The sequence below is a fragment of the Mya arenaria genome, chromosome 17, assembly GCF_026914265.1.
Source record: "Mya arenaria isolate MELC-2E11 chromosome 17, ASM2691426v1".
Lineage (NCBI taxonomy): Eukaryota > Metazoa > Mollusca > Bivalvia > Myida > Myidae > Mya > Mya arenaria.
Genome location: NC_069138.1, coordinates 50,599,567 through 50,615,369, shown reverse-complemented (window position 1 = coordinate 50,615,369; position 15,803 = coordinate 50,599,567). Strand labels below are relative to the sequence as shown.

The window sequence follows — 15,803 nt, the reverse complement described above, 5'->3', positions numbered from 1 at the left end:
GTCTCCTAGTTGGGAATTTTATCGCAAATATAGCGAAGAACGATTTCCTCTCTGCCACAGCGTTCTGAATTGATATTCAAGTAATTTACTTTATATTTTTCAAGTTTTAGCTTTTAAGAAAGTAACATTAGGCATTCGTTTTTGTTTCTTACATCGTTTTAAGGGGTTTTATGGTAATTATTGTCTTTTGCTTTCACACTTTTATGAACTAATGAAGAACGTTTTCTCACAACGCTAATAGTGGGCTTGCTACTCTGTTTTCTTATGTAAATTCTATGTTTCGTTATGTGAGATTCACAGTGTTGTATACGATCTACCACGATACAATAAGATTGCTTTTAAGCTTATAGCTGTGTCTGACATGTTTGACATAAACTGAATAGAGGAATAACGAATGCTACTCGCGAAATAGCAGCTTGAAATTATATTGCAAGAAAAACGCGGAAGTGTTTTGTTTCTAACAATGAGCATCATAAACATTTCAGTGAATATATCCCTTTGTATTATAACAGTTTAAGCATATAGCAAAAGATATAAAAGCGGATAGTCTATATTAGGGGTATTTCATAACTGCTATTTGTACAAAGATGGCTAACGAGGACATATATAGCATGTCTATCCCCCAGTGTGAGAACACAAAAATCTGCCTTATCGCAAGAACTGTTCGAAAATGTACCAACTGATGTTAAAGCTTGTAAACCTTGGATAGTTTTCGAAACTTTTGACCATCATCAGTATGAATATGGGCGTATGACACATAAGAGACACAAAATAAAATAAAGACAGAAAAATCAAGCTTCTCAACAAGAAGGCACGCATTCTTCTAAAGAGATAAGTGACTAACAGAATGGAAACAATGGAATTTTCGAACATGTTACAAATGAAGAAGTCAGAAGGGATAAAAACATCCCGGTTTGCGAAAGGAATTTGAACATCTTGGTCGAAACCGATGAAAATGTTGACACACTGGCTCTGGCTATGACTTTTGGGGGACGAAAGATTTTATCAATCGCCCGACGAACTGAAACGCTGGCTTTAATATTTAAGTTTTCTGTTGCACTGAAATCCGAATTGTGTGAACAGTTAAAATAACCGTTTATTACTACTTTGATACTTCTGTGTCTCATTTTTTTTATCATTTTCTTTCATTAAGTAGCTGAATAACACATCAATAATTAGGAATTAATATGTTTTACACTGCGTATAATTTAGTTCAAGGTGACAATATTGTATACCAAACAGCCAACGAATAAAACCAAAGCCTTGAATTTGAATATAACATATTGTGAGAGCCATTTCAGTTTTCAGACATTTTCATGCACATCAATAAAACATTCCCATAGTATTCACTTTGAAATAGTTAACACTTATTTTTAGACAGATCAGTACAGTCTTGATTAATTTAACAAGTTATTTTTCATCTTTTACAAACCCGTATAGTTTTGTTACTTGGAAGTAATAGCATTAAAACGACCGTGAACAGATTCGATATTGTATCGCCATATCTTTGAAAAACATACTTATTTTGCTCAATTGTTTTCCCAATAAAACAAAGTCATAAAATACTCAATTCACCACTGCAATCAACAAAAAACTTATGAAAATGTCTGGTTTCCTTTCTACTTAAAAAACTGAGGAATTTCATTTTTGGTATTTTGTTTTCTCAATTTTTTGTTTTTTGTTGTAAGATCTCGAATTATTTTCACAAGATATTTTAAATGCGTAAAATAGAATGTTTTTACTAGTAGCAGATGTTTCATAGTTACTTGAAATGAATGTTCATGTGGTTTTCTAGTTAATCAAAATCATCACTCAAAATTGGATTTTCTTATAAGAGATTTTACCTATTTAAATAAAAAAATGTGCTTTTTTCAACCCGCTGCCATGTGTTATGTAACATAATTTAACTTTATTTTCCCATTTTCTTTGCCGAAAGGTAGTCCGGACTAGTACGCGTTCAAACAAAACAACAATTCCACTATCATAGAAAATAAAAATAAAGACTTTTTGTTAATTCGAAGTCATTTAAACTTATTTATAGGCAAATACCAGTATTTCTGTTAAGAACATAACAACTTATGAATAATGTGAAAACTGGAAAATGTATGAATATAAACACAAAAAGAGTCATATCAGGCCTGTTTAATTAATACAGTGTAACTACTGAAATCTTGACAAAGTCAAGATAAATGTCAAAATAAAATGATTTAGATCAAACAAGAAAGCAGAATGTTTTAAGAACTGAACTGTATATTTACATGAATACATTATCAAATGTATACAGATCTGATTATTAACAAACATGATAAGTTTAAGATAATTTGTAACATATGTTTTGTTTTGGCAAATTTCTCATTTGTTTCCCGGTAATGCAACAAACATGCATATTTAGACTCAATAGTCAATCATGTTTTTTTTTAAATAAATAAATAAATAAATGTTTGTTTGTTTTGCTTTCGTGGAGTTCATTTGAATTATTCTTTTAAATTGCCTGTGTTGCAGGATAAATATATTTGAAACAAAATATTAAATTGAATCAAATATGGCTTTGTTTCATCACAATAATAAGGAAGTGAGAAGCATGTAATGCGTACATAATAAGGAAATATGGATCAAAATCACAAGTATATAATAAGGATGTACAACACTGTCAAGTATTTTCTATAATAAGGAACTATCATAGCTTAGTATTTCTCCTTTTTGGCAGTGAAAAAGGTGAACGATTTTGTTACTTGTGTAAGGAAATACTTGCTATTTTAGGGCAAATGTGGTTTAGAGCTGTTTAGAGAATTTCTGGATATGTTTGCCTTATCTATTTATATAACATGTGTAATGATTTTTTTAATCATTAAACATAAACAAAGCACTAAGGAGCTAGATGTTAGTGTTCTTCCTTTGTGACGATAACCGGTGGCTTACTTACATTTTAGGATAAAGAACATTAAAATATACCGAAATGTTTTCAATTCGTTAAACTAGTATTTAGGATAGATATTAAGAAACGATATGTTCTGCTTGGCTTTTGTTGGGCAGGTGGCTATTTTGAAAAGTGTGAAAATACTAATATTGGTGGCCTTGAAAAGGGCGGGCGACAGTTATCCACCTTATTCCAGGTTGATGGGGCCCCATGACGGAAACCCCACGTACATTAGACTGTTCTTCTTGGGAATTCCCTCAATCTTGCCTGTGCTGCAACCAACTGTTTTGACGGCGATCGACAAAACGGACAATGTTTGTGACAACCGGTGCAGAGAGATTATTGCTCCCGCATAGACTTATGAAATAAAACTTTTTCTCTTCATAGCACATCAAAAATTCTTTATGCCACAGTTCTTGGAACATGGTTCGGAAGATTTTATGGAAATACAATAAGCTCCTTTAATAGCGCCATAGGAAAATAATTAGGCCAGTAGATATAACACATACTTCCCATTCAAACTGACGAAAATAGTATGGGATCACCAGGAATTGGTTATTGACCTAGCTTTTGTTCGGACACCTTAATTTGCTAATATAGTTTACCAGCCTTTCTTATATGCATTATGTGAAAACAAATAACAGTTACCTTTAGAACAATAATAAAGAACTGTAACCGTTATAATTGCTTGAGACTGTGACTTGAGTAAAGGTATTAAATGCACAAATGAGTAAGCCATATACATTTGAACATGAAATAATTGATAGCTGGTGACCACTTACAGCATTTATATCGTTTAAAACCCAGTTTAATGATTATTTTTCATCCGTGGAATAAACAGCTTTTGAAAATATTGATCAATTTGAACATGACAGAGCCCGTGTCCCCCCCACCCAGCTGGCATGCACGTTAATTTTTTTAGGCACATCTTAAAAAAAATAACTGTACAAATAGGTTTGTCACAATTTTAAGTTTAAATCATTATTTGAGCAAGAAAACCATTGCACCTGACTCTCGTGTTCCAGTATGTATGGTTAGCCAATTTCAAAGTATAATACTGTATAGTATACGACACAAAAAAGTCTTTTGAAATGACATCGGCGCCCGAACATTCGATAATCATAAATCGGCGCCGCTTTTTACACATACAGCTGATTAAAAGTTAACAGATATGGCTGCATTTAAACGGGTTAGTTTACAGTTTTCAGATTACATCCTTTCCAGACAAATACGTTGCTTTAAACAGTTAACATGTGCACAGTTTATGTTCGTCATTGTTTGGTTCCATTTCGGCCAAGTTGTTTTTTCTACAATACTAATACATGTGCGTTGATATGAAATCTGTAATAACAGTCATAAGTATTTGTCCAGAAATCAATATAAGTAACTCTCCCTGAACTAGCATGTACACACTATCCAATGCACGTTTCAGAGCATTTTTGGAAAAAAGTAATTAAAATAGGATAAGCTATTAAAATTGGGGACAAATGCTTATGTTTAAAGGAATGTGTTTTTGCCTCTGTGGTATTATACATTTCGGCTCCTTCAGCTTTTAAGCTGGTGATTCCTTCACAATGACGTCATTTATTGCAACTGGACAATTGCGCGTGTCGGCATTCCAGTCAAACAGTTTTTTGTTAATCGTGGCGATTGTGGAGCCAAGTCGCCTGACGTCATTTCGGAACTGTTCATTTCGGAACAGGCTATTATTTCACAAGGACGACGATGATGCTCCTAAGTTTTCCATTTTAGAATATTCAATTGCCATTCAGCAATGATATTTCGTAAGAATTAACGCTAGAATATTAGAGTCTGAAGAGCGAATGCTAAGGTTCATAAAATAAGCACCACAATGTCCGGTCGAGTAAACATTTCCGTAAATGATACCGTTCTCCCTTTTTTGCTCTCCGCTGATGAGCGCACTGATGATATAGCAGTCATAAGCACAATTCTTTTTCCGACTGGCGTGTGAAGAGTTTTGTCTTTACACAAGGCAAATTTGCTGGCGATCCGGTAAAGCGCGCGTAACTTCTAACATATGATGTATGTATTCGTTCAGTAAACTTTTATCGTTACAGAAGGTAGGATTAGCAAGGTAAATGTGCGTGTCATTTCAATATTACATCCGTTATGATGTAATTTGTGTGAGATCATATTTTGTATTGAAAATGCGCAAATCAATGTCTTCCTAATAAACATTTTTGAAATACCGTCATTAATGTGTATTATTGCTTCCTCAAATGCTATTGAATGAAATACCCATTAAGCTGTTAACGCAAATATACGTCCGAAGGACCCAAAATGCATGATATGCTATTGTATAACCAATCCTTCTGTAGCTTTCATGTCGAACTACAGCGAACCAATAATAAGTCAAAAATGCCTTTGTAATCATAAAATACCATTAGACGGATCTAAAGGTTTATTCATATGTCAAACGAATGCATTTCATGTAAATTGGCATATTTCGTGTTCAGAATATGTAAGAAAATATTATTCTTTTAATAATTCATAAGTATTTTATATGTTGGTCGATTCTCAATTCAGTTAGGCCAGAACCAGTTGGGTGTCTTTTATTTACATTGAAATAGGCACAAAACAAATATGTAGATCCATTTAATGGAAATTGCGAAATAGAGAAAACGAAAATTATTACTGTAAGTACCCAGGACAATTGCACCACCTTTGTTTGTCAGTAATTATTGTGTTAATGTGTAGATAGTTTATTGTCATTTGATTTACTTTCTGTAGATATCATTTTGTAACAATACTCCACTTTTCGAAAAACATACTGTTCAAAAAACATACTTACTCTAAGAAACAATATTAATAACATTTTTGAAGATCGGTACGTTGGTCCTAAAATTAAATTCCATTTTCGATTTAAGATATTTGAATGACTTTTCCTATATGTTAGGTGTGCTCTGTTTTTCCACCAGGAAGTTTTCGGTGTACGTCTTATCACGTCTATATCTTGTTGTTGAATATTTGAAGTAAGCTCATCTGTAACAATTATTGAGTGTGTTGTATAAGTGCACCTGGGTTTTCTCGACCTACCACCAAACAATTAAGCTCTGAAAATAATTTTTGTGATATAACAATAACACCTTTTAACAAAACGTTAATTCCAAATGTATCGACAAATCCTGGATTGAAGTTAGTTTATCAATTTAGATGATTTGTTTATTTAGATTTTCATTTTTTTTTATCTGAAGCTTCTTGATTAGGTTTATATATGTTTCGATCCTTTTACATTCTTACTTTATTTCGGATTGTTTGGATAAGAGTGAGGTTTGTGCATGTAAACTGGTTAAACCCCCAGTAAATTTACATTTTACTGACCGTTCCAATGCGTTACCTAACATTGATATACATATAGTTTATACGCACTGTGTTGTTTGTGGAATTTTGTGCTGTTGTTTACATGTTTCGTGTTTGTGATTTTATGTGTTCTATGTCTTTGGCGTTTTCCCTGTGCCATTAAACGGGGTTTATGTTTAAACTTTTGTCTACTGAGCTTGTTTCTGTAGTTTTTAAATAAATATTGCTGATGCCCGAACAAGAATTATTTTAATGGATTTAATCAAGAGGTATGCACATGAGAAATTAAGTAAATTAGGGTTCACATATGATAACATATAATCGGAAGAAAAAGTTTAGTTAGTATTTTCATTTTTGTACTTAGTAAACTTTTGAAAATAGTTTTATTAAATACATCTAAACAACATGATGTTGACCTATTCATCATCTATACATTGGCTAATGCATGATTTGCCACTGCATACAGAGGTTTAGCTTCTTTTCGAAATTCACGTGGTGCACGTGCACACGTTAATCGGTATGGTCATTTTGTAGTGGCCATATTGAAATGATCTGGACACAACATTTCGATGTCGTCTCGATGTCATCGTTTCATGGCTGCCCAGAAGATCGTAAATCAATTGAGAACTGCCACAGGAACCAGAATTGGTTTTCACTGCACATAATCGTCTGAATGCCGCACGACTTCCTGCTCGTCGCCCTTACGTTGGCATTCCGCTGAGTGCAGCACGTTTTAATTGAGCTCGCCAACGTCTTTGCTGGATAAGACGGCATTGAAAAAAGGAATTATATATAGTATATATGGGATTATCTTGGACGTAAAACGTAGCAGAGATGACGTCATAAGGTTGCGGACCTTGAGCGGGCCTTACAGGAGGAATAGGCCAGAATAACGCTTCACGTTATTTGTACACTAATAAACAGCATGAGACGTCGGTGTGTTGATGTTATTGAAGCGAGGGGTAGCCACACTTGATATTGACATCGACAGAATTTTTCATTTGGATCCCTATGCTAATTACGAAGTGTAAAATACTTAAATCATGTATTGTCTGTTTAAATTGCTTACAAATGTTGGATATTAAATTAACTAAGTGCTAAGTCAAATCGATTTACGTTAATAGTATTAATTTCGAAATTTATTTCACAAAGTAGAAGTGCTGACATAACTTTTTCTTCTGAGCATATAAAGGGTTTTACATTTAAACGTTCAACTGGTTTGAATTATTAATTTATCAGTTTTGAGGTACTTTCGTAAAAGGCCATTTTCTGTCCATATTTGAATTTTACCTAAATATACATAAACAAACTAGATCCACCTCTACGTCGTCCGAAAAAATCAAACGTTTCTACCTAAATATATTTTGCTGTGTTATCAACATAGTATTAAACTTTTTGCTACTCAGCAAGTTTCTGTAGCATTTTGCATATATACTGTAAACATGTAAGTTAGTATATGTCTGTCCACAAATTATGTTAATACGGTAGGTCGACTTTACGGTAATTAAATCAACGTATAATGTTCACATAGTTTGTGGACACAAATAAGTCGTCATAACAATTTAATAAGCTTGACGCCGTAATAATTGAATGTAACTAAATTGATAGCTTTGGAGAATATAATTGTACTGTTTCAATATTTTTTTCAATTTTGCAAATATGTAACCCCTTTTTGAAATGTAAAATGTGTGTTTAACTAAGTAATCATATAATTACTAAGTAAGTAAACGATTATATTGATATGTGATGTGGTGGTCATGTTTTGTATGGATATCATTTATTGTTTGATTTTGTTCTCTCGGACTTACACTCCACGCGTCATACAATAAGATATATAGATTATTGTAGGAAACAGAAAACATCCCACACAATGATTTTTATTAGAAAATAAAAGGAAGTGCATCAATAAAACTCGTCTCAACGTAGTGTAAAAACAGACAACAACAAATCAAAAGTAAATCACTGATTGGAAAAAATGGCACAAGGCATATATACGCAAGCATAGAGATACCCACAAAACAAATACCTTAGAAGGAATGATATAAAAGTACACGAACATAAAGAAAGTCAAAGAATGGAAAAATAAGCCACAAAGAAAATATATACTAGATAATTATACAGCACATATATTGGACGGCATAACATAAAGAAATTATAAAATGTAATTTGAATTGTAAATTGTATTTTAAATGTCATTCGATGAAAGTAATTAGGAAACAAATAAAATAAAGATAATATAAAAAATAAAAAGCACACAGCAGTAAGGTATATATATGAATATATTGAAAGCTAAGCTAAATAATAAAATGTTAAACACACAGCTTTGTAACAACAACGCGTTGCGACTAACAAGTAAAATATTACATTGTGAATATTGTCCTGTAAACGCTCGAAATCCCTGTTGGATAAGCACATGTTATGGTAAAGAATAGCTCTGATATCTTCGGAGAAATCAGCGTAGACGACGGAGCCACAATATCATATGTATGTCCGGTGTAATAGCTGATGTCAAGAATATCGGTGAATCCTTCTTTCGATCCCACAACGAGGCTATACAGAACTGGAATTTCAGGAAGTGTATCGAATGCCTGTTCCCAGTCGATGTGAATAAGATGCTTGTTTCGAGATGTAAGCATTGGACTTCCTGAAATTATATAAATGATTGTTTGCAAGATATCATAGATGTTCAGCCTAACAAGTTCTACAGTAATTTAAGAAGACTAACTAAGCCCACATTGTTTTCCTATGATAAGCTTGGCATAACCTATGACTATTATTCCTAAATTCTTGTGTAAGCCTACTTTAAATGTTTAGCTACAATGGAACAATATTAATCCATGGACATAGTTAAACTTGCAATCATGTTAAAAGTTTAATGTAACAACCATAAAAAAAATCGAGCAGTATCATTGTTCTAAACAAGTTAATCGAAGTAGACTGCCATAATGTAGACAATTCGGAATAATATTAATTACATATGCAATGTAAATGCAAAGAAGTCGTTAAAAAGGTTTCTACTTCAAGTTTGAAACGATTGATATTTATAAACCGCTGTGAGCAGCAGTCAGTCTAATAAAATCCTAGCATATGACTATGTTGTTTTCGGTCAACGCTTGTTGCAGATGACTTTCTTAGCCAATGTTTTAAGTAGTACGAATTCTGTGATAAAATCATGTTTCTTTCGATGTTATCGTTTTATGCGCCTTTTTATTAATCAATAATTAACTTTAGTCTGAATCAAAGTTTTTCTTAAATTAGTTGATAAACTTGACATAATTATTAGAAGTTGTTGTAGGGTATCATATAGTCTCACCTGACAAGGCTGGAGGTTGGCTGATGGTGAATAACGAAGCATTAACGGCCTCACTTCTATAATGTCCAGTGTTTGTAGCCCTGACGCTTACGTTCAATGTTTCCGTATTGTGTAATGTTAGTCCGCGAGTAGTTGCCACTGTCTTCAAGTGAACATTTGTCCAGTCTACAATGGTTGCATTTCTTTCGTCCGATATACAATATTCGTAAAAGTCAATACCGGATATATCTTCGAATCCTGACCAACTGATTTGTACCATAGATGTGTTTGATTGTAATTTAGTCGGGCCTACAGTAAGCGGTATTGAGCTGATCAGACCTTCGTTTGCTGGCAAAATGTTAACTGTTGCTTGGTTTGAGGTAATAAAGTCCATATATACCGTACTAGAAGCTATAGATGTTATCGTTGCGAGCTCAACATTATTGACACAGTTGATATTGACGTAGACCTTATCGCCGTGGTTAAGCTGCAGGAGGTTCGACTCACACGATGACAGAGTATCTGCATACCACTGGTCTTGTACATTGTCTTTGTTTGGAAACATTCCTGCAACATAATCGAATGTTGAGTATGAGTTACACACATCGTGTTGTATCAGTCAAACTTGTAATATCTTAGTGATTTCCTTGTAGAAGTATAAACTGACCATTTTTTCCTCTAGCAAACTTCAAATTACTTTGTATACCAACTAATAGGTTGCAGTAAGACTTACCAATACAACAAGTACAATGTTTAATATCGCTCTCATCGTCTACCACATTCCAGGTTGCATTAACCTGCACTCTCGACGCGATTTCACCCGACTCATTTACATAGACTACCGTTGCTAAAGCCTCCACATCGGTGATAATCGGAGAAGTGTAGTCAATAATAATCGGTTCTGTTAACTGGAAAACAGATACCAGGCCTGCATGATTCTCAGCTATAACCGTCGTATATAATTTCATCGCATGAACAAGATGGCCTTTAATAATCCCACTCATTATATCAACATGAAGTGGACTTAATGGCTGAATTTGAAAGCCCCCAGGTGTAGTTCCAGCACCAATTTGTACCTGGAATGATATCATAAAAAGGCATGAAAGTCATTACCATTAGTTTTGTATCCGAAAAAAAGCACTAATATACATCATATGCATGGACATCCCTACTAGTCACAGCAGGTATAATAACATGCAATTTAGTAATAAATAATCAAATACCTAAATAAAACGTTCAAAACAATCCTGTTTTACCGATATTATAATTTGAAGGAGTGTTATTATAATCATGTTAAACGTATCCAAGCAAATGAACTTTAAGTTTAAAAATTGCAATTTCTATTTCATACCATTTTCAGATCACTTTCTTTATCCTGAATCATAGCTGTAACACCTACAGAATCATGTCTGATTTGCCGAACATGAAGAGCTTTTGTTTTGTTTTCAATAATTGACGAACATTTTTGTAAAATAATTGTTCCTAAGATGTTGTTGATATTATTATGATTGTCAACACTCAAAGTAATGTTATGGGCTACTCTTTGATTGGACACAAACGTGTATGAAAATTCAGTAACTTGTTGATGATTCAGAACAGTTTGGATTCTAGTAATAAAACGATTGATTTGGAGAATAACTGAATCTACAAAAGCATTTTCAATAGACCCTTCAATTCTGTATACGGCATATTTGTCTAATTGTGCAAAAATTGTCTTCGTCCAATTATCCATCGAATCGTCCAAGAATTCAATGACACCCGTGTCTTCAAATTGGTCACAGTTGTAGCCTTTAGGTGGAGAAGGATCGATGATGACCCCCGGTGATGCAATAAGATCACTTTCATGTCCTGCGGCATCAATTGCCTTGACAACGCCGTAGTAAACGCTGCCAGGAGTCAAGTCTAAATCCTTGAATGTAACGGTCGTCTTGAGGTATACTTGTGTGAAATTCGTACTAGAATAAGGTGGCTCCTGCTTTTCCACAACAGCAGCATAGTAACTTTGTATTCCTGAACAATGGTCCTGAAATCCATGCCACGAAAGTCCCAGAGAGGTAACAGACGATTGGTATGCAACGTTCTTATGCGTAATTGTATTAAAAACAACGCCATCTGACGGTGGGGTCGTATCGACAATGAATCCGTCCGACGATACCGAAGTGTGAAGCCATGCAGTATTCACGGCAGTGACAGTAAAATAGTATCTAACAGCATGCTCCAAAGTAAGATTACCAATAGAAATTTTTGTTTTCAAGCCCATATGCTGTGATGCAAATACGTCATCGACTGAAACAATGCAACCTTGCAATAACAATCTCATAATCAAAAGCTTGTTCCTAGCTAAGTCTACTATGAGCTTATGAAATAAGTTTAATTTTAAAAACGATAACTAACGGTTTAAATCTAAAACATATCAACATGTTTATATATGTATGTACCGTTCGGTGAAGTTCCTAAAGCAACCAAGTAATGTTGTATATCGCTCTGTTGCTCACTAAAGACCCCGGACCAACACGCCGAAATCTCATCAGTCCAGTCGATGAAGTCAAGATCTGTTGCACAATTTTCCATCCCTTCGATGATATATCGTCCTCTAAGCACACTTGGTGGCGTTTGATCAACCTTAATAGATTTAGACGTAAAGATTGCAAATTCACTTGGTCCGTACCAAGTTTTTACGTAAATGTCGTAGAGCTCGCCATGAATAAGCGATCTATTAATAGGCAGGCAGTGAACAAATTCTTGTCGCAAACCTATATCAACCCAAGGGAACTCTTTTTGGTAAATCGAAAATCCCCTCTCCATGCGGCTGATTATGAATTCCTATGCTCCACTCAAATCTATGAATGCCTGTAACGTTTCTTGAATGTTCGACCTGCGCCCAGTGACCGGCGAGACAAGCAGATGAGGCAGTTAAAGTCAAAGGCTTGAACTGAAGGCCTCCAAACACTGCAAACCGTGTCAAGTCGATATCAGTTGTGTTAAATGCATCAATCTCGACGCAAGTCATATTTGTGTCAGATTCAATACATGGTTTTCCAACTACCGCGCATGTGCAGTCCTTGTTGCAAAAATGAACGTCACAAGAGTGTTTCTCTAGTTCGAGTATTCCCCGCTGATTTTCAATAACGGGAGAAGTCTCACTGGACAATGCAAACAGGGTTACACGTGCAACCGAGCTGTTTAAACCTACACTGTTTGCAGTCCAGACTGAAACAATTATAAGATCATCAGGTTTTAATGCTTCAGTAAGTGTGAAGTTTCCATGTTGTTCCTCTGATGTTATATCATGGTTCTGGATGAGAACACCACCGGAGAGTTCCTGTTTGCTGAAATATCTTGAAACAGTAACATAATATATTTCTATACCAGATTCCTGATCGTAGAAACCATACCAAGTCAAGGAGACATTAGAGTGAAGTCCATTAGTATCTCTATTATTTTCCCAAAGCATTTGTGGTTTCAGACCACCCTGGTGTGGGGGAGTCGAGTCGATAAGAATATCATTTGTTCTCTCTGTTGAACATAGCCCTGCTGCGTTACAACTGGTAATAACAACAAAATATATGTCCCCATTATGCAGCCAGTTCTTTCCATCTAAGCTAATGGTGTAGTGTTTTTCCGATCCGAGATGTACTTTTTCAACGAGTGTGTGTCCTTCATGATGGGTAAAGTGAGATAACTCGTGATTAAATATCGGGCTTTCGTCGTCTAAAAACTCCCAAAATACTTTGATAATTGACTTTTCCCATTGAGCGGTTTTGTCTTTTACTGTGTTATAATCAAGCATAATTGAAGGTTTTATGTTGTTGTACGGAGCTGTTACGTCAACGAGAATCGCATCAGATGCACTGGAAACGTTCATTCCGACTCCATTGAAGGCCCACACAGTTGCAAAAATAGGCGTTTTAATGGGCAAAGATATATTCGACTTAATCATATAAGAGTGAAGCAGGGCATTGAAAGAAGGAACAATATCACACATGTTTTTCTGACGTCCTAAACACACTTTAAAATGATCGATATCAGACTGAGGGTCTTCAAATCCAGGCCATTGTAATTTCAGTGACGTGCTGTGAATATCAATCAAACATAATTAAGAAAAAAATCTTAAAGTATTCGAAAAAATGTTTAAAATGTCAATACGGGTAAAATTGCATGGATACAGCTTATTTAAACCTTGTTAAACATTTTGATTTTATACTGACTTTAATGGTAAATATCTGCTGTGATGGATACCAGACCCGGCTTGAACACGACCCATAATTGGTGGGGAATTGTCCAGTATTATTCCATCTGAAGATCTTTGTGTACAAAGGCCAGCTTTATTACAGCTTTCTACTGTTGTATAATATTTCTCTCCCGGAATAAATGGACCATTCCATAAAACATCTAAAAACCAAATGCATACAAACATATCGATAACATGCATACTCATCAAAATACATAAAACTGCTAATATACACATACAACTATCACGATACGTTTAAACATACCTTGTTTCAATCCAACGTTTGTTAACACTTGAACGTCTGTAGCGTAATGGTCTGTTCCAAGTCCTACATTGAAATAGTCTATGTCGCTTTCAATGTCTGAGAAATCCTTCCAGTTTGCATGGATCGTGTATATGTCTGATTGATAGTCAAGATCTACCTGAAATACAAAACGCTCCATCATTAGGTATAAGTCATTGTGTGTATACTTATACACGCAGGCTATAATAATGCTACTGTTTGAAAGCATACATGCGTTCCAGCCGTATTCAATTGCATTCCTTTTATGTCATAATGACATTCTTCACAATACATATATATGTATATATTTCGATACAACATGCATTGATGCAGATTAGGACACGTCTTCTCGAATAAAACCACATTATTTAAGGCAATAATTGGTTGTAATAAAATATCTCAAACAATTAACATTGCTTTCCCAGTTTCCATCCAAAACGTGTCCTCCTATAGGTGGTGTTCTATCTAAGATAAATTGTTTTGACACGATTGCACTCGGAATATCTGCCCTGTTGATTGTCTGTAAAAATTCAGTAACCATAGTAATATTGTCACATAGATACATTGTCTTACCCGGTATTTCATTTACAAGTTTAATTAAATCGATTCTTTTACATTTCTTTGCTTTCCAAGAGCTTACCTGCACCAAAATGAAGTATTGATGGCCTTCTAGAATATTTGAATCATGAAGATCTATGTTCACAGTATCTGAATAATACTTTGTCATTGATAAGGTATCCACCATTGTATTGCTTGATCCGATTCCGACATTGAAATAACTAATTCCGCTGTGATCATCATGAAAACCAACAAGTCGTACGTTAATTGTGTCACTGCTATAGTATGCAAGTTTTTGTTCAATGTGAATTTTCCCCTCTGTTGGAGGTGATGTGTCAGTAACCAACGCCGTGGAAACAACCACTGACGAAAGTCCAAAATAGTCAGAACCTGCAATAAAGCTAGCAATGAGTATTTTGATATTTACTCTTAACTTCAACGTTCTGCTTTTGAATTTCAATAATACAAGCTCGAAAGGTTTGTATGTGCTCTGTTTGTTTCATTATTTTTAATCAATGATCGAAAAACAATCTATTGTTTTCGTTACACTATTAAATAGAATGAAATTTGAGTATTTTGTATTACCGTGTACAGTAAAATAAACAGAAGTCCCATCAGCGATGCCAGCTAGAGATAACATGACAGCCGTTTCTCGTCCTTTGTTACGAAACGAAATAATATCGTCTCGGTTTGGACTGTAGCCTGTACAAAACAATTTAAGGGTTATTAGTTATATATAATATCCATCAATAAGGACACATGGACCAATAAACAATTTATCGTAATATCAATAAATCTTTCTTCAATTATATCAAGTAGCTTACGTAAATGAACATGTAACGTTGCTGACACATTGTATATTTTAGCGTTTTAACTAAAAATGGTTTTGCAAACTTATTATTTAAATGCACTTTAACGATACTGTACGTACCAACACCGATAGAGTAATGTTGCATGTCATCTGGATATCCAAGAAGTGAAGCGCCTTTTTCTTTATAAAAAGTGTCCCATGTGATAACAACATGTTCAATGTCAGTTATATACCCATTTACGTTTTGAATATCAATTTTCCCAGGAATGGGGGCAGTGTTGTCTAAAATAAATCCGTCACTGCAAGACTTTATTTCGTCAAGTGATTCGGTATACCTCTCTCTTTCAACAACTGTCGTGTTCGAGGAAACACACAAATAGAATGTTGCGT

General features: G+C 34.5%; 2 protein-coding genes across 2 annotated transcripts; both read right to left on the bottom strand.

The window, feature by feature from the left end:
• Positions 1–8,102: 8,102 nt before the first annotated feature.
• Positions 8,103–12,478, bottom strand: LOC128224845 (uncharacterized). Its single transcript, XM_052934924.1, has 5 exons — positions 11,969–12,478; positions 10,882–11,816; positions 10,264–10,606; positions 9,552–10,097; positions 8,103–8,882 (listed from the first exon to the last, which is right to left on the bottom strand). The coding sequence occupies exons 1-5, from the start codon at positions 12,333–12,335 to the stop codon at positions 8,599–8,601; spliced, it is 2,475 nt and encodes an 824-aa protein (XP_052790884.1). The 5' UTR covers positions 12,336–12,478; the 3' UTR covers positions 8,103–8,598.
• Positions 12,450–15,558, bottom strand: LOC128223587 (uncharacterized). Its single transcript, XM_052932862.1, has 6 exons — positions 15,534–15,558; positions 14,865–14,992; positions 14,027–14,183; positions 13,739–13,922; positions 12,724–13,603; positions 12,450–12,479 (listed from the first exon to the last, which is right to left on the bottom strand). The coding sequence occupies exons 1-6, from the start codon at positions 15,556–15,558 to the stop codon at positions 12,450–12,452; spliced, it is 1,404 nt and encodes a 467-aa protein (XP_052788822.1).
• Between the last annotated feature and the right edge of the window lie 245 nt (positions 15,559–15,803).

Coding starts and splice junctions, on each gene's coding strand:
- LOC128224845 (XM_052934924.1), bottom strand. CDS start 12,335: ATGGAGAGGGGATTTTCGATTTACCAAAAAGAGTTCCCTTGGGTTGAT. Junction 11,817..11,968: donor TTTAGGAACTTCACCGAACG/GTACATACATAT, acceptor GCATTGTTTCAG/TCGATGACGTATTTGCATCA. Junction 10,607..10,881: donor AAGAAAGTGATCTGAAAATG/GTATGAAATAGA, acceptor ATATCATTCCAG/GTACAAATTGGTGCTGGAAC.
- LOC128223587 (XM_052932862.1), bottom strand. CDS start 15,558: ATGCAACATTACTCTATCGGTGTTG. Junction 13,604..13,738: donor AGCAGATATTTACCATTAAA/GTCAGTATAAAA, acceptor TGATATTCACAG/CACGTCACTGAAATTACAAT. Junction 12,480..12,723: donor CAGTCTGGACTGCAAACAGT/GTAGGTTTAAAC, acceptor CACGGTTTGCAG/TGTTTGGAGGCCTTCAGTTC.